Below are 20,138 nucleotides of genomic sequence, written 5' to 3'. Positions count from 1 at the left end.
TAAATTGCACACTATTACCACGTGGCATCTGCTTATTGGCTTCTTCTGATTCTGCAACCAGTGAAATTGTTTTCTGAACATTTGAAAAATCTGGTTCAGTGTTTGTTGTAAGCTGGTCATTGTTCCTCTGAAACCCTCCACCTCCCCCAGCTCCACCTGTCTCTGTTATTGGATATTTGTATGTTTATTTATTCAGCAGCAGCATATCTTACATGCTCATAGCAGCATGTCTGAGTATCTATTGGCAGTAGCAAGTCCAGCAGCAGCAGTGTAGCAGATCTAGTCTGTCAACACCAAATACATTAACATTTATTTATTTGTTTGCTTGTTTTTCATTGACAGCCCCATGTATATTAATTCATTTAGCAGACACTTTTATCCAAAAGCAACATACAAATGACGAACATTACAAACAGTATACATAAAGTCATCAGATATGGTTGTTACATTGTATTGCATCATGCTATATTTTATATAACGCTGCAGGGACTGCTATTATCATAAATCGATAAACCATACCACACAGTGTTTGGGGGAGAGGATTGAGCTCTATTTCAGGCATTTTTGCACATTTCTCAAACCATTTCCTTGCAAAGTATACAAACAGTCTTCTCCCAGAATAGCATGCAGGCGGATGAAGGACAGCCCCCTCAGTGAATGCTTGCATTTTTTAATTATCGTGGAGGTGACACCTCTTCCCTGAGCATCTCTCACCTGAGCTGTAAACAGGGCTGTGAACTTTGCCGTCAGCGGCGCGACCCTGAGTGTCATTGATGAAGGAAAAACCTCATTAATACACACTCAGCAAGAGACAACACAAACAGCCAACGGAGAAACCCTTAACATGCCCATATAGCTCATTTCTGATGCATTTTTACAGACGCTTCAGAAAGACACTGTTTCATGTTAGTGAGTATGACAATCATACAGAAATGTCAGGCATGTGTTATATTACTGATTGCCATACTGTTTCCACTTTTGTGATGTTATTATGTGTTGGTTACAGAAAAGAGAGTTTACACATTCAGTGAATAGTAATCATGCAAATTCTGTCATCTTTTACTCACTCACTGTAAGAAAAAAGTCTGTGCAAAGTGTTAAGTTTTGTGAACATTCCCTTTAACCACAAAACACAACACAATGTGTAGTTCAAAATATGCGTAAATACCTGTGAAAAACATCTCAGGTTATGACTGTAATCATGGGTTCCTGAAAAAGGAACAAGACGCTGTGTGATTGCACCTTAAATCATGTGTGTAATCAGTCCAATGGCATGGTGGGACATCAGCCTTTTGGTACATGTATAGTCGGTGTCTCCCTCCTTCATTGTGTTTTTGGTTTAGTCCGTGACCTAGTTTCTCCCCAGTCTGTCTAATAAGTTATGTCATTCACCTGTGCCTTGTTAATCACTCCTCGTGTGTTCTAGTATATATTCTCTGTGTCTTTCAGTTCTTTGTTCCATCTCGTCGATGTATACGTGTGTTACTGTGTTTGTTAAAGGGTTAGTTCACCCAAAAATGAAAATTCTGTCATTTATTACTCACCCTCGTGCTGTTTTACACCCGTAAGACCTTCGTTGATCTTCGGAACACAAATTAAGATATTTTTGTTTAAATCCGATGGCTCCGTGAGGCCTACATAGGGAGCAATGATATTTCCTCTCTCAAGATCCATAAAGGTACTAAAAACATATTTAAATCAGTTCATGTGAGTACAGTGGTTCAATATTAATATTATAAAGCGACGAGAATATTTTTGGTGCGCCAAAAAAAACAAAATAACGACTTATTTAGTGATGGCCGATTTCAAAACACTGCTTCAGGAAGATTCGGAGCGTAATGAATCAGCGTGTCGAATCCGCAGTTCGGAGCACCAAAGTCACGTGATTTCAGCAGTTTGGCGGTTTGACACGCGATCCGAATCATGATTCGACACGCTGATTCATTACGCTCCGAATAAATAATTAGTTATTTTGTTTTTTTTTGGCGCACCAAAAATATTCTCGTCGCTTTATAATATTAATATTGAACCACTGAACTCACATGAACCGATTTAAATATGTTTTTAGTACCTTTATGGATCTTGAGAGAGGAAATGTCATTGCTCCCTATGTAGGCCTCACGGAGCCATCGGTTTTAAACAAAAATATCTCAATTTGCGTTCTGAAGATTAACAAAGGTCTTACGGGTCTGGAACGGCATGAGTGTGAGTAATAAATGACAGAATTTTCATTTTTGGGTGAACTAACCCTTTAAGAGTTTCCTGAGAGTCGTCATTAAAGATCCTGTATCCTGTTATTCCTCATCTTCGTTAGCTTCATTCTATATCAGGGTATCTGCGGGGCATTAAAAAGCATTAAAAGTCATTAAATGGATTTTGCGAAAATTAAGGCCTTAAATGGCATTAAAAAGCATTACATTTTATTCCTACAGACATTAAATTTTTTAGATAGTTTTGAAGAAAAATAGTACTACCAGTTTATTTTGAATATAGCCTTCATAATTAATAACTGATTGATTATCTGTCGCAAAATATGTACATTGGTGTGATACACACGCGGAACCAGTTTGGTAATTGCCTGCGGCCGGTGCAAAATTGCCGTAAAGCCGTTTTTTGATAGCGGTTTACCGGCTTGGACCTGGAGGCGGAAGGCTGCATCAGTGTTGCCAACTAAGCAACTTTTTTTCCAAGAAAGCGCATTGTGACAAATCTAGCGACTTGCTGAAACTTTATCTATCTTCTGAGACCCCCGGTACTGCCGCACGAGCGCGAGATCTTGCTTTCCTGCCGCAGGCGCAACTCTCTCTGCTTCTGTTCTGTTCAGTGAGTGACTGAGAGGATCAGCGCATTCAGTTGTCAGAGAACAAATAAAATAGATACTATTGCTTCTAACCTGAGTGATCATTTTACATGTACAGCCAAAATCACAGCAAATGTCTTTATCTTATGTGTATGGTGATTTTGTCAGACAACGTCTCGATTATAAATCAGGATTATAACATGTCAGAGCTCGACACTAACTCTTGTCAGTTAGTCCGGGATAAGAGGATTTTTTTGAAGGGGCAAGTGAAAGAGAATTTTACTTGCCCAGTCGGACAAGGAGCCTGATTAAATCGTCAATATATAAAAATAAAAAAAAAGAAAAAAAAGAAAAGAAAAAGAAAGAAAACTTGGAAATCACCAAAACGGAAGATGACAGATTTGATTACATTTACTGTAAGTGGCGATCGATAGTGGATAATAATAGGCTGTATAATGGACTGACGGTTACAAGGTTGCTCACGCAGCCTTGTTTTCATTAGGCTACTGAATGATTCAGCGTTTTGAACGAATCGGTTGAGTCAAGCATCCCAATGTGCATACTATCCGCCCTAAATAGTACTGAATATTACTAATGTCGCATACTATTTAGAATGGATAGAATGCACACTGAGACGCAGGCAATGACTCATTCATAAACAACTGCCTCATTCTTGAATGAATCAGCCATGGGAATGAATCGTTTGAGTGAATGACTCAATGACTCACTTATTAAGACGGTTACTTGCCGCCACCTACTGGTGGTTTAGTTTCACTTTTAAAAGTATCACTTTCCCCCCAACATTTCTTATTTGAATTTTCAAAAAATATTTAAAACAATCCCATAACATTATTTAATGCAGTTGTATTTTTTTTTTTAATTATTATTATAAATTGGTAACAGCCCTTAGTGTCTTATTCTAATTTAATTTATTGAGCAAATTTAAGAATTTAAAAATAAAAGATGAATCATACATTTTACATGAATCATACAGGATTGGGTGGGGGGAAATTGCCTCTTGTAAAGGTAAAAAAAAAAAAAATGCCCTCAGTGTAAATATCACAAATATGCAGATTTAAATATGTCAAAGCTGGAATATTCTGAAAGGATATTGCTTTAGAATAAATTTATATTTAAACCAAAAAATAAAATAAAAAATCCTATTTTTTCCAGACAAGTAACTGTTTTACTCGGACAAGTGAATGACCGATTTACTTGTCCGAAGGACAAGCACATGACAAGGCTTAATGTCGAGCCCTGTATGTAGTCTTAATGGGCCGCATTTCAGACGCCATTTCATATTGTCTGACAACAAAACAGAAAAATGAAACAATTTTATTTGGAATCTGGCTGTATTAAAATACATTATGTGAGCACAAAGAGGTAGCAGCAGAGAAGCAAACAAATGTAAAGGGCTGACACTTGGCAAAATGCGAATGTAACTTAATGACATAATGAATATTCTAATTGCCGTATGACTTCATCTATTGACATTTAGCGACACACACACACACACACACACATATATATATATATATATGGCATTAAAAAGGCATTAAAAATCATTAAATTAGATTTGATGAAACCTGTAGAAACCCTGTATATGTTACGTGACACCTGTAGCATGTGATGTTATGACCAGGAAGCTATAAAGTGCACCCGGACCAAACAATGTCAGCTTTTGATTGGCCAAAGCGGCTCCCTGGTACCCGCAAAATATATACAATATAATTACCCAACTAGAGAAAGAGAACGCAAAAGCATTGATTTTTTTTTTTCTTTTTTTCTCTCCCATCTCGTATTTATTTCCATCACAATGTCCCTTTAGGGTCTCCGTAGAATGTGTAATTTCCTTTCTGAACATAGTATTCGGCTTTGGGCACATCCCTAGTAGAAAAGCTTTCACTATGCCAGGTGCGAACTCCAAACATGAAGGGGCAACCAACAGGGCCTAAAGGTCTCCTACTCTCTTTAGAGACATAATAGCCTGCAGAAAAACAGCTTTCAAAGTTAGAAATTTCTCTGCAACAGTTTCAGTGGGTTTAAAGGGAGCTGTCAACAGACCTTACAGAACAATGGCCAGACCCACAGTTTCCACAATTTCAGGTGGGGATGTACCCCCTGCCTGAGACAGAAGGTCCCTCCTGATGGAAATCTCCTTCTGAGAGCTGTCGAGGTTAGACATCAGGTCCGAAAACCATACTCAGGCAACAGAACATGGCTACTAATATTAGACGGACCCTGTTCCAGCAGAACCTCTCTAGAACTTCAGGGAGCAGAGCGATCAGGGCGGAAAGGTGTACAGACGTCTGCACCATGGCATCCAACCGTAGTGGGGCTGGATGCATGAGGGAGAACCAGAGAGGACAGTGGGTAGTTTCTTTAGGGAAGCATCTGTCATAAGCATCTTGTGATAACAAGGCAGCCCCCAACAGGGGACCCTGGGACAAGAACCAAGGCTTCTTCCACATCACCAATGTACGAAGGCACTTGTGCGTAACCTTGATCATGCGAAACTGGTTGCCCTTGCTCCTGAGCCACCACTGAGTCACCACTGCAAAGGTCTCATGTACAACAGGCCAAAAGGTATCACGTTGGGTGCAGCTGCCATCAACCAATCGTTGATATAGTTACGAATACCCTGGAGTCACAACGGAGCCAGAGCTGCATCCACGCAATTTGTGAAGGTGCTGGGTGACACGGCTAGGCGAAAGGAAGAACCAATACTGGTAATCGAACCTGAGGAACTTCCTGTGTTAAGTAAGGATGGATATATGGAAGTATGCGTCTTTGAGATCTGTCGTGACAAACCAGTCCTCATATCTGATTTGAGTCACACTTAGTTTCAACTTTAACAACTTGCAATTGAGTGTTTTTAACATGCAATTCAGCTGGCACAGATCTAGAACTGGATGTAACCCCCATTCTTTTTCAGAACAATAAATTACCAGCTGTAGAACCCGGACTCTCTCTCACATTCTGTGGCCTCCTTCCTCAAAAGAGCTATGACTTCTTGTTCCATTACCAGAGCCTGTTTGGGACGGGACCTACCACTGTGAGCAGGATCCTGTTGAACTTAGGCAGATGAGAACCAAACTCAATACTGTAGCCTCTTTCTATAGTCTGCAGGAACCACTGAGACACATTTAGCAGAAGTTTCTACACTGCCAGATGGTCTACTAAAGGATACCTCTCTAGACTGGTCTCTGGTGTATTTTGAGTAGTCAGCTCGGTGCCCTGAAGCGGGTGACCGGCAGGAAACAACCGAAGCCTTTTTGGAAATAATGATTTCAGCAGATCTGCCCTACCCCTTGAAGGCTTCAGTTGAGAGTCCCGCCCCGACCACTGTTCTTTTTGCAGGGGGCTTGGGAGGCGACACTCTGTTTTTGCTGTGCCCTATTCGAAGAGCTTATAGACGGCTGGGACTGCTTATGCCCAACAGCCCCTGAGACCCGAACTCAGCGAGGGAGATACCTCTGAAACACCACAGCTTGCTTCTTTGCCTCCTGAAACCTCTCAATGACTGAGGTGACAGAGTTTCAGAAGAGTCCAGGAGAGGAAAGCTGAGCAATTTATCTTTCATCCCAGATAGATTTAACCAAATATGCCTCTCCACAGAGACAAATCTGTGGTCCAGAACAGTTCTTTAATAGCGTCCGGGCCCAGCCCTCACCTTCATCCAAGTCTCTAAGCAGGTCAGCTTGGTATATCTGCAAGATGGACATGCATCAGCCTGCTTACAGATACGCTTTACCCACCAAGGCCAAAGTTGTTCTGCAAAGTTGTTTGGGCCTTTAGGGATGATGCCGACTCAGGGGAGAGATTGCTCGCAAGCGTTTCTTCCACCTTAGGCATCACCCCATATCCATGTTTCTTCAACCTCATAATCGATGAGTAATTCAAAACATGGGTGTTGAAGACATGGATGGAAAATGGACTTTTTTGACAAGCCTCCTGCCTCTCAGTCTGCCAGTCGATATTCAATTTGGCCACGCCACAAGTAACAACCTCCTCATAAGCAGGGGAGTGAGGTGGCAGAAATGGATAGCTGCAGCACTAGGCCTTCACTTGGGGGCGGAAGAAACCGCTGAGCGTGCTTCCGACCCCTGAGAGAAGATCTAGTGGGTGAGGGCTGAGAAAAGGCAGAGCCCATCTCCAACCTCTCCTCTAGGTCCATCTGCGATCCCCACGATCTAAGCCACGGCAGAAGCGGGATCGCGTGCCTGGGTGCCCTCCACAATGAGCAAAGTCAGCCCCCTCGTGAGCTGACCATGCATGCTCCACTCCCAAACAAACAACACATAAATTGTGTTTATCCCCACCATTGATGTAGCTTAAAACACTGCTTGCTTGCCATTTCACTCATTTTTAAAAAAAAAATATATGCTTCCTACGGGAGTAACAACACCAAATAGGAAATTCTGAACACAGAGCACTTGTTGAAGTCACAGAAGCTGACATTGATTGGCCCGGGTGTCATAGGCTATGGAATGAAGTCACACCATGCCACTGGACTGATTACACACATGCTTCAAGAAGCAGTCACGCAGAGGTGTTTCCATAGCATCACAACTTCTGAAACAGTGCAAGTTCCCTTGAAAGGGAATCAACACAGAATATTCTTTCATATTAAGACAGTACATTAGGCTTTATTTTTATGGACTTTCCTTAGTGTGATGTTGTGATTTCTTTCGTAGAATGCAAAAGGAGACGTTCAAAAAAATGTGTGAAAATAAAACTCAATCTTACATTGGCCTGGGCATGTCAAACTCCAAAAATGTAATAAAAGTAGCCCATATGACTATGTGCTATATTTTACATCTTCAGAGGCCATAGAAACTGACCAAAGTCATCATTTGCTATTGGCATAGGTATCAATTTTCCTTCATGCATTTGTGCACATTATAACATCAAACTTTCCATTTTTATATTTTTAGTTTGATGCAATAATTGTGTGTACAATAATCGTAGAAGTCGTAATTAAAATGTCAGGTGATTTCCAGTCACTTTGGTTGGACCAATATGGTTCTTTTCTACAAAAAGATTTTTTAAATCTACTTATACAGAATGCTTTTTTGTTGTTGTTGCTTTTTTATGTTTTTATTCAATTTATGAAAGTGCTGTAAATTGAATCATTATATCATAATTGTATAACATTATCATATTAGCTACTTGTATTGTAAATGAAAAAAAAAAACATTCAATTCAACAAATTTACTGTTTATTTATTTTAGATCATGTTGGTTTGAAATGACGTGAAGGTGAGTAAAATATGACTAAATTTTCATTTTTAGTGAACTATTTGTTTAAAGTCCAAAGTATACTTCTACTGTTCGCGCATGTTCTAAGGAATGCGTACAGTGCGTGTGATGTAAATTTCATGATCAGCATTATATGTTTACTGTACTTGCACAGCCTGATTTTTCTAACCGTGAGTACTCAGTGTGCTCAGCTCGCACATACGCTTTGAATTTTTTTTGCACTAATTAGTTGGTCCACAAGGTGGCAACACTGTCTGGGCCATTGTTTCACGGTCAAAAAAACAACGAAAGAGACAGAACAATATCAACAATAAACTACTGGAGACTCAACAACAATAGACGCCTGCATTGACTAGCACTTTTGTGAGGGGTTCAAAGATGCACACAAATTTAGTTTAAAATGGTGCAAAGACATTTTTATTGGTCTCAATAGTGCAGAAAGTCGACTGCTTGTGTTCACACAAGCTATCAAATGGACTTTGAAAGGCTCTGCATTACTTATTATGCACACAATATGCAGTTGTATCAAAACGGAAGTATACTTTGGGCTTGAGTTAACTGGCAAATCTCTGTCTTCAGGCTTTCATCATCAGGCAATACAGAAAATCAAATACAGAGCATTTACGATTTATGCCCATGAATTTTGAGACCACATAATAAACTACACCATAAACTTGCTGCTGGGAGCATTTCTTTCAAAATGAATGTCAGAAGGCAACAGAGCCATAAACAACCAGAGACATTAATTTCAGAATAAACGAGGGGAGTTTGTCTCTTGTAAACTTTCATTTTAACTTTGCTGTAAACTTTATTGGCCGGGTACCAACTGGCCTGCCAATTACTGCTCCTTTCTCTTGTTAATTTTATGTTGGGGTGATAAATTCTCAGCAGGGCTCAAGTCCTGACCTCAACCTTACCTAGTTCGTTCATGAAGAGAACCCCCTAAGTACACCCTGTTTGAGGCAGCAGATTGTTGAAGACATTTCAAAATACGTCACAGAGAACCAATTTCTTAATGTGGTTTTACGTTTTTTTTTTTTTTTTTTGTGGTACACTTACTCCCACGCTAAGCTTCTTTTTTGAATATGTAAGAATTAAGGAAATGTTGGCAAAAAATAGCTAGTTTCTAGCCTTCTAGTTTAGCTATACTAAGGTTATGAATCAGTAGCTGACTCACATAACTTAGTGTATGTAGCATAAGCTACAGCATGTTTCTCCTCCATCCCCGGTGTCCACACAAAGGGCACAAAACTTGCTGATATGGTATCTGCTCTCCCAGCGAGCGGGACACTGACCTAGCTGTCTCATTCTGTCAATGCTAACAGAGTGAGCGTCCCAGCTCAGCCATTTCCATGTTAGCATTCACTGTCTGAACAGGCACCTTCAGTGAGACCACGCTGGGATGAGTTCACCAGGCCGTTGGGTTTGGTGTGCCAACACGGCACTTCCCATGTTCAAGAGAAGACCTGACTCACCTCCAGCTCACTCGTGATTTAGCATATTGTTATTGTTAGCAGAAAATATTGCATTTTTTAAACAACCCACATATAGGTGAACAAAATCATTTGCATTTAAGGCAGAACATGCATAATTTGTTAAATGGCTTGAGGCCTTTGATCTAGTCTTGATGTCAAATCGTAAACATGTGCACAAGACATGTGCGTGTTAAATAATTTAGGGTTTTGTTGACCCCATTAATGACCGTTACTCTGAGGGGGGAAAAAAAAACAGTATTTAAGAGATTGAAGTTTTCTGCTGGTGTATGTTACCAGTTAAAGTTGTTATATAATATATATATATTAGTGAAAAATGATGCTTTGAAAATTTACGGTTGTTAAGGCCCTGATATGCTTCAAACAAAATCAAAGAACGAACTGGTGTGACATCATTTCGAACAAAATCAGGCCAAAATGAAGTTTGTTTCGCATTTGTTTCGAGAGTTCAAAACAGCTTGCCAAAGCAAACATTCCAGAAAAGTTCGCTCCGGCTGTTAAACACCTTTGACCTTTGTTCAGTGGCAATGACTTAATAGGTAAGTGTGGCGCTGAGGCTCCGCCTTCTTTGACTTAGAAATTTTCTCCGGTTCACTTCTTCTGTTCAATCCGTCGGGGTCAGACGACACAAATTAAGATATTTTTGTTTAAATCCGATGGCTCCGTGAGGCCTGCATAGGGAGCAATGACATTTCCTCTCTCAAGATCCATAAAGGTACTAAAAACATATTTAAATCAGTTCATGTGAGTACAGTGGTTCAATATTAATATTATAAAGCGACGAGAATATTTTTGGTGCGCCAAAAAAACCCCAAAAATAACGACTTATTTAGTGATGGCCGATTTCAAAACACTGCTTCATGAAGATTCAGAGCGTAATGAATCAGCGTGTCGAATCATGATTCGGATCGCGTGTCAAACCGCCAAACTGCTGAAATCACGTGACTTTGGTGCTCCGAACTGCGGATTCGTCGTGCTGATTCATTACTCTCCGAATCTTCCTGAAGCAGTTTTGAAATCGGCCATCACTAAATAATTCGTTATTTTGTTTTTTTTTGGCGCACCAAAAATATTCTCGTCGCTTTATAATATTAATATTGAACCACTGTACTCACATGGACTGATTTAAATATGTTTTTAGTACCTTTATGGATCTTGAGAGAGGAAATGTCATTGCTCCCTATGTAGGCCTCACGGAGCCATCGGATTTAAACAAAAATATCTCGATTTGCGTTCCGAAGATTAACGAAGGTGGGTGAACTAACCCTTTAAAAAGATATACTGTCTTCCCGGTGTTTTACTTAATCTGTGCAATCTGGCAACTCTGTGCGCGCGCTCCCTCTAAATGCGGAAGAAGCGCTGATGATCTGAAAACAAACATGTGCGCTGTAGTTTAGCGATCTCCACAGCAAAATTCTGCTTCAGTGAAAGTGTCATAAAGCCAGTCTTTGTTTCTTCACAAGCCACTTGTACTATTTGTGTGACTAAATCTGCCATGATCAAACCTTCAGCGATGAATTCCAACAAATGCAACACGGATCTCTGCCTTACTGTTTGCAGAATGCACTTTTGCAACCTATGTGACGATTCAATCGGGAAAATGAACATAGTTTGGAATTATTGGAAATAATATTAGGAGTTTCGCTGTTTTATCTTTTGAAGTTCCTAAAGGTTTTACCAGTTTTCATAATGTTAATCAGTTCAAAATGATCCCCAGCCAGGGGCTTATATATATATATATATTATACAAATTTTGCTTTACAAATTTGCAGGGCAATCTGAATCTGTGGTTTGTCTCATTTGCAAACAAATTGTGTTGCTTTAAAAATCTAATGTGAATACAGATTACAAAGTGTTCACCAAAACCATGTGTTTTGTATTGATTTCCCATCTAACGAAGTTATCATAGTTGGTTAAATGAAGTCGGTGTGCCACCTATAGGACTTTTGTGTGAGGTGTAGGTTGGTAAAGAATGTGCAAAAAAATGGCCATAACTACATTACCCTTTTTGATAGAATAATCGTGATTATAATTTTGAGCAAAATAATCATGATTATCAGTTTAAGCATTATCGTGCAGCCCTAATTCTCAGGGAAAGCAAGAACTGATAAAATGTATACCTTGAATGCAGTGTAAGTTGCTTTGGATAAAATTGTAGGCCAATTACATTTACAGGTGTAAATATTTAACAAAGTGTCAATAAATGGCACTGTATGCCATCTCAAGTTAAATTATTTAAGGGGGGGGGTATCACACACAGTTTCTGCCAATCTCATGTTAATCTTGAGTACATCTAGAGTAACAATACATCCTTCATATCTCCGAAAAGTCTTTAGTTTTATCATATTTAAATACTCCGTCATATGTCCAACTCGTGTTTTGAAACTTTGGCCATGTTTAGCATGAGAATGCAACTCTTTAACTCTTTCATTTTAACATTTGATAGGGTACAATTATGTCTTCAGAAAGGTAACAGGGTTGATAGTAACAGGGTTGACTCGGTTACAGTTTACACCAAAAATCACAGACTAAGGTGCTTATTAGCAAGATAAGTTTATAATGATATTTCCAGAATTATCTAATTTTCAATTATCAAACGTTTACTATACAAAATCATAGTAACAGGGTTGATGTTTCAAGATCGTTCCCTATTGACAAATATAACAAAACATTAAGGCCTGGTTGCACACACAGGGCTTAGATTAAGCCAGCAGTAGGTCTTAGTTCAATTAGGACATTTAAATAGGTTTTATAAATATGCCTTAGAAAAAAATTACATTACTGGTATGCATCTTGAGATAAAACAATGACACTGACATATCTTAAGATATATCAGTGCAAGTTGCTTTCAGTTAAAACAGCTCATTTTAGTGCAGGACTAGCTTAAAGGATTAGTCCACTTTCTAATAAAAATGTCCTGATAATTTACTCACCCCCATGTCATCCAAGATGTCCATGTCGTCCTTTCTTCAGTCGAAAAGAAATTAAGGTTTTTGATGAAAACATTCCAGGATTATTCTCCTTATAGTGGACTTCAATTGGCCCCAAACGGTCAAAGTTTGAACTAAATTGTCATATACAATATGCTAGTGCAAGTATATAACAATTAGTTCAAACTTTGACCTGCGGAGGGCAGTAATACACTTAGCAGCGTCTACACTGCCGGAATTCTAATAGAGAAGAAGAAGAAGAGAGCTAGTTAAAGACGGCCGTCTATGGTTAAAACGTATATATATTTTTATTTTTTTTTAGAAAATGACTGATCGTTTCGCTATATAAGACCCTTATTCCTCGTCTGGTATCGTTTAAAGCCCTTTGAAGCTGCACTGAAACTGTAATTTTGACCTTTAACCATTTGGGGCCAATTGAAGTCCACTATAAGGAGAATAATCCTGGAATGTTTTCATCAAAAACCTTAATTTCTTTCCGACTGAAGAAAGAAGGACATGGACATCTTGGATGACATGGGGGTGAGTAAATTATCAGGAATTTTTTTATTTGAAAGTGGACTAATCCTTTAAGCCTCGTCTATGAAACCTGGGGTAAGTGTTTAAATTAAAATAATCAAAAACAGACTTTTTCTTGTATATGAATTCACTTCTTAAAAGAATAAAAACATTTTTTATGGAATAGTTTATTACTTTAAATTGCTTAAAAATGTGGTGGTAACAAGGTGGATGCATAATGTGGAGGGAAATCTTTTAAATCTTTGTTAATAATAAACGATTAACTAAAATCTGAAAAATAAACTGCAAGTGCTATCAGTGGCCGAAATTGTTAGTGAATTCCCCTCTTCATATTGTAGATTGGATAGGCATATTCTAAACACATTAATGGTATATTTTTGTGTTTAATGGCTGTTTAAAGGTGTTCACATGGTTTTCCAATAATAATGGCTCTTAGAGAGGCATGTAAACCTGAACAAGTTGTTGAAGAAAACAACTAAATAAACACCTGGAGCGGGAAAACGGAGCTCTGACATCTGATCTGTCTGAGAGCGAGACTCCAGATCCTTTCATGTGTCCGCGAGGGCTGAGGTAAGACAGACAGTCTTGAAGAGATATCTCGCAATGTCCATCACTGCAGCAGTTTGTCTTCATCAATCATCTTGCTGTTTGTTGACCATAGCAACAGGATGTCACGGTTATTTTTATAGATCTTGTTATTGGGGTCTGCCCTCTCACAGCAGGAATTTCCTCAGCACAAGGCATCATGGGATGTGGATCTGAGGGTGCTTGTGACGTATTTGCAGGGACCTTCTTTGTTCTTCTCGCTTGAGTTTCCAGCAGTTATTACATCATGCTCAAATAAGTAAGTCATAACTTTTTGAGAATGGTAATCGATCGTTTGATGCCCTAAAGCATTGCTGCACAACATTTTGATGTCACACTTTAGATTGTGGCGTATCTGGTTGCTTTCTAATGAGCTGTCTTTAATTAGCAGCTTATGTTATCTGGCATTGGGTGTTGCTAGCAAACAGATGAATGGAGCTCACGTCAATGTTTTCTCGTCTGGAGACGCAGCTGAAGTTTAAGAGTCAAGGTCACGCAGACCCCTCGCCTTCATCTGTCAGCTCCTTTTGATCTGCAGACGCTTTCCTCCGTCTTTCTGCACGCTCTGCCTTTAACACGGGGTCAGAGGTCACAGTGGGGCAAGGCCGCAGGATTCTGGCCTCTGCCAAAATCCTCCTTTTCCTCTGCTAGTTTTGTTTGTTTGTAATATCACCCCGTGTTTTGGTTTTTTTTTAGGGTTTGGATTTATGTTCCATCCTTTAGCTTTTATCACATACATATGTCAATATCCATGCTCTGCCCCTCGCTTTAATCGGCAGCCCCTCAGTTGCCATGTTGAATTAATGTTTTGAACAGAAATGCAATAATGTCAGGACCTTCACGGTGGGGGTTTCAATTTGTCATATCATAAACAGGTGCTAAACAGGAGGATTAGTAGTGTTGAGATCCACGGTCTTCCCTCGGATCCTGTTATCTGGGTATTGGATCCCTGACGCGTTCCGTCAGATTGAACAACGGGGCCCTTGTGCTGGCCACGGGCGTCAGCAGGGCCCCAGACATGGTCACAGGTCATTGATCAGTGTGACAAGAAACTCTGTCTGGTTCTGTTTAGAGGGAGGCTGCCTGGAACCGACCTGAGATTAGAAATGAAGAGAGGTCAAAACTAGAAGGAGCTGAAGGCAGTATTATAACTGACTTTCATAGTGCAGGAATGGAACACTAGTGTACTGCTTATTGCATATTGCAGAGTATGTACGATATGCTACTGTTTTTTTTTTTTTAAAGATATATTTAGGAACTTCCCAATTCATCCCATTTGTATGCCATTTTATAGTACAAAGAGTCTGAGAAATGTATTAAAATCCCAGCAAAACTGCTAAAATACATTCTTAGAAGAAAGGGTTCTGTATGGGCCATTCTACAGAATTGATTCAAAGTCAGAGTTGTAAAAATTTCTTTTTCCACAAATTTTGTATGTATGCAAATTGTATAATATCCAAGGTACACTTTGTGCAGTTAATTGTCATGTTGTATTTTCAGAAAGTTTCTGAATATTTTTCCTCTCCCCAAATTTATCACTACCGAAACACGATAATAAATAATTTAATAAGAAGGGTTACATTGTAAATATATTGTAAATATATTTTTTGCTATTTTTTTAAAAAAAGTTTTCACAGGTAAATCAATAATAATTACAATTTCAACAATAAATCTTTATTTGTAGAAGGCATAACGCTTATCATACAGATTTCAAAGTTAAGGATTCATTAGTTTGAATATACTTTGAACCAAACACTATCATAACATCTTAGTTGATAATTTAATATACTTTATTTTTGACAAAATATCCCATGTTTCGGTCGTGACTGCACATTTTCGGCAGTGACAGTAATATGTGACCACACAGACTGTCCTCCAAAAAAAATGACCCTATAGGTCGTTTTTCAAGCACCTTATTATGACCTATATTTACGTTTTAAAGTCATGCGCCCTCTAGCTGGCGTAAAAAATAATGACAGTGTCATGTTACGTCATGAAATGATGTATGACTGTCATTACCAATCAAAATGCGTGTTCATTTTAATGCAATGTGTGGACTTTTTACACCATTTGTCCTATTTCCATTGAGCAAAACTAATTTTTTTATTAACAACTACACCTACCCCATCCCTAAACCTACCCTTAGTGATTTATAGTGCATATACACTTTATGAGCACATGCGTTCCCTGGGATCGAACCCACGATCGCATGATTGCATATTGTTATATATTGCGATGCTCTGCCAATTGAGCTACGCAAAACCCAAAATATGACGCAGATAAAAGGGAACAATGCATTAAAATGAAAGTGTCCTGTTGTCGATAGGGGCACAACTTTAGCAAACGCTCCTATGGGTCGTATTTCAAGAATTAAAATGAAAGTGTCCTGTTGTCGATAGGGGTGCAACTTTAGTAAACGCTCCTATGGGTCGTATTTCAGGGAAGTGACAAATGACCTATATAGGCGTATTGGTTGGAGAACATGTTGTGACCACATCACATTACAGAATTTTAACTCACATACTAAAACACTACTAAAACATATTAAAATACTAATGATTTGCATAACTGTACTAAAATTTTATTTATTTCCCCCAAATAAATGATTATGTGTTGTCTTTTGTCACTACCAAAACAATGATGACATTTCGGTCATGACTGTTTCGGTAGTGACGATTTTAGATACTCTGAGCTTAGCTCAAAGATGCTAATCAGAACATTGTTAGCTAGTACAGTTCTGAACAGTTGTACACAGGAAAAAACTAAATTTTATCGAACAACACTCAAAAAACAATGATGTCACAACCGAAATTTCTCCACATGTTTCGGTCATGACTGTTTCAGTAGTGACAATTTTAGATACTTTTGAGCCTAGCTCAAAGATGCTAATCAGCACATGGTTAGCTAGGATAGTTCTGGGGTGTGTTTCCTGTACAACGATGTAACTCCCTGCTTAACTACCATAGTATGAAGCATCGTTGAGCAAATCAACTAGCTAGTCACGACTGTTTCCTGAAACTGTATTTTCGCAAACCTGTCGTTCAACCACGTTGGGGAATGATGGGGAATGATTTAACTTCTTTAAATGAATCCATTTGAGATCGAATTAATGCTAGATTTTTTTTGCTATAAATTACGGACATGGTATCTGAGGACTAATTCTCATTTTTCTCAGTTATTTTGTTTTATTTCCAGATTCAATCATAGGCTTGTTCTTACGTACCAGAGCACGTACACACATGCGCACTCTTCAAAAACAGTGCTTAAAATCTCTTGACAAACTAAAATACAAACACAATTCCAAAAAAGTTGGGACACTGTACAAATTGTGAATAAAAAAGGAATGCAATGATGTGTAAGTTTCAAATTTCAATATTTTATTCAGAATACAACATAGATGACATATCAAATGTTTAAACTGAGAAAATGTATCATTTTAAGGGAAAAATAAGTTGATTTTAAATTTCATGGCATCAACACATCTCAAAAAAGTTGGGACAAGGCCATGTTTACCACTGTGTGGCATCCCCTCTTCTTTTTATAACAGTCTGCAAACGTCTGGGGACTGAGGAGACAAGTTGCTCAAGTTTAGGAATAGGAATGTTGTCCCATTCTTGTCTAATACAGGCTTCTAGTTGCTGGATGGGAGCATATGTTGTTCTAGAACTTGGATATACCTTTCAGCACTGATGGTGCCTTTCCAGATGTGTAAGCTGCCCATGCCAGACGCACTCATGCAACCCCATACCATCAGAGATGCAGGATTCTGAACTGAGCGCTGATAACAACTTGGGTTGTCCTTGTCCTCTTTAGTCCGGATGACATGGCGTCCCAGTTTTCCAAAAAGAACTTCAAATTTTGATTCGTCTGACCATAGAACAGTTTTCCACTTTGCCACAGTCCATTTTAAATGAGCCTTGGCCCAGAGAAAATGCCTGCGCTTCTGGATCTTATTTAGATATGGCTTCTTTTTTGACCTATAGGGTCAGCAACGGCGAATGGCACGGTGGATTGTGTTCACCGACACCGTTTTCTGGAAGTATTCCTGAGCCCATGTTGTGATTTCCATCACAGTAGCATTCCTGTATGTGATGCAGTGCCGTCTAAGGGCCCGAAGATCACGGGCATCCATTATGGTTTTCCGGCCTTGACCCTTACGCACAGAGATTGTTCCAGATTCTCTGAATCTTTGGATGATATTATGCACTGTAGATGATGATTACTTTAAACTCTTTGCAGTTTTTCTCTGAGAAACTCCTTTCTGATATTGCTCCACTATTTTTCGCCACAGCATTGGGGGAATTGGTGATCCTCTGCCCATCTTGACTTCTGAGAGACACTGCCACTCTGAGAGGCTCTTTTTATACCCAATCATGTTGCCAATTGACCTAATAAGTTGGAGAAATTGGTCCTCCAGCTGTTCCTTATATGTACATTTAACTTTTCCGGCCTCTTATTGCTACCTGTCCCAACTTTTTTGGAATGTGTAGCTCTCATGAAATCTAAAATGAGCCAATATTTGGCATGACATTTCAAAATGTCTCACTTTCAACATTTGATATGTTATCTATATTCTATTGTGAATAAAATATAAGTTTATGAGATTTGTAAATTATTGCATTCCTTTTTTATTCACAATTTGTACAGTGTCCCAACTTTTTTGGAATCGGTTTTGTATGTAAATGACATTTGTATATATTCGAAATAAAAGATATACATTGTAGCCTACTTAATATCAGCTTATTTTGCTAAAGATAATTATTTATTAAGTCCACATGTCATAAAAACAAGAAACTATGCTTCTAACCACAGCTCGAGAGCTGTCGCTCCAACCACACAAGTTTGCGATGCAGTCTTTCATTGGGTCTTTTTATGGATTTAGTTTTAATTAATTAATTTTAAATTTTAATAAAATTTCATGAATTGAACAGCTCATAAACTTCAGAAACAAACTGAAACCCATTATACATGAAAGTATTATGCAAACATTTAAGACATTTCTCCTTATATAGAACCTTTTTGGCATAAAAGCGTTCTTTAAAATAGAATATAGAACTTTTTTGAACCTTTTTTTTTTTTCTAACAGTGTAGAATGCATTGAATGGTAATAATATGAGTAGAACAACATTTCAGACTTACCCATGATGTAAGTGTGAACAGTCTATTTTTATGTTTAACAGTTGTTAAAAACAAGAAGTGAACTGCATGTATCGTGTGTTTTTTAGTTTATTATACTATTATACAAATTTCATCACGTTCTACAGGTGAACTCCTCTTCTCATCTCAGTGTTTATGTCTTGTTTCCATGTCTTGTTTGTAGTCACTGTTTAATCGGGTACAGATGGACCCCATTGAGAGGGAGTGGCTGCGGTGTGCGGCGCTGGGAAACGCTACGACCCTGTACCTGCTTCTGCAACAGGAACCCACGCTCGTCTCCAAAAAGGTGAGAATTCACCATTGCGTTTCACTTGTAAAAATGCGAATGTTTCCATAATGTAACTAAAAATCATGATTTAATGTTCTGTGTATGGTGCCAGTACTACCATTTCCTGATTACCAGTAATTTGTGTAGCAACTGGAGGGTTGCAGCGGTTGTGTTTCCTCTATTGTAAGGGTCAAGCTAATTAGGATGAGGATTACGTTACTGCACAGAATCAGAGAGTGTCTCTTTTGAAGATTTAGAGCAGGATGAAAAGACTCAGACAGGAACGGATTGTTGTTTGACCAGGAGCGTTTTGCTGCCTGATAGTGTTAGGGGAACAGAGCAGGTCATCTTTAAAGGTGAAGAGAAAAGAAAATAAAACACACTGACGACTTCCAGATATTGTTTGTCCCCTGGATGCAAGCGCAGCCTGTATTGGCTTAACTTCAGAAGCCTTTGGCCCCAAGGCTGTGTATTCTGCTACTTACACACACTTCCGAAACAAGGGAGATGGCTGGACACAGAAAACGGAGAAGAGGAAGGTGGTAGACTTGTGTCTGGTTGTAAATCATCACATATGTGCCTGGCAGCAGCAGCGGGTCGCGGCTCTACGGGAGGGAGGCCCAAAGCAGCAGCTCTTATTAAATTTCCATGAAGTTTAGTGAATTTACGCGGTGGAGAGGATGACAGGGAACGGCTGGCGCTGCTGGATGCTTACAGAGTTACTGTAGAGCAACTGACAAGAACACTTACCACCTCTGAAGCTACTGCTAATGCTAATAGATTCTTATTTTACTTTTATAGGGAAAAATTAATTACTTTGAAACAGTTACTCTTGAACTTTTAAGAACTAAAAAAAAAAAGAAATGTATTGTTACTAACCCTGAGTCTAACTCTAAAGAGCTGTGTTATTTCAACTCTGTTAGAATAAGTTTAGCATTTATTTACTTGAATAGAGAATTAAATAAATTCTGGTAGTATTACTCAGTTTGCATAAATCACACAATTGAAAATAAAATATATATAATTATTAATATAATTAAGTTCAAAATACATTTTGTGTCAACCCCATTATTCTTAAAATGTTCAGGGTTGAAGATCAGTGCAAAA

The 20,138-nt window shown here is 38.7% G+C and overlaps 1 protein-coding gene across 4 annotated transcripts in view; it reads left to right on the top strand.

The window, feature by feature from the left end:
• Positions 1-20,138, top strand: part of LOC127507854 (uncharacterized) — a 137,723-nt gene that overhangs the window by 69,773 nt on the left and 47,812 nt on the right. For all 4 annotated transcript variants that reach the window (XR_007928503.1, XM_051885295.1, XM_051885296.1 and 1 more), the window contains exon 6: positions 18,927-19,049. Coding sequence is in view for 3 of the 4 variants with exons in the window: in XM_051885295.1 (XP_051741255.1) it covers positions 18,927-19,049 (123 nt within the window). In the remaining variant the exon portion in view is untranslated. The remainder of the gene's footprint in view (positions 1-18,926; positions 19,050-20,138) is intronic.

Source organism: Ctenopharyngodon idella, chromosome 24 (assembly GCF_019924925.1).
Source record: "Ctenopharyngodon idella isolate HZGC_01 chromosome 24, HZGC01, whole genome shotgun sequence".
NCBI classification, from domain to species: domain Eukaryota; kingdom Metazoa; phylum Chordata; class Actinopteri; order Cypriniformes; family Xenocyprididae; genus Ctenopharyngodon; species Ctenopharyngodon idella.
Note: the sequence above shows the minus strand (reverse complement) of the source record. Positions and strands in the feature narration are given on the sequence as shown.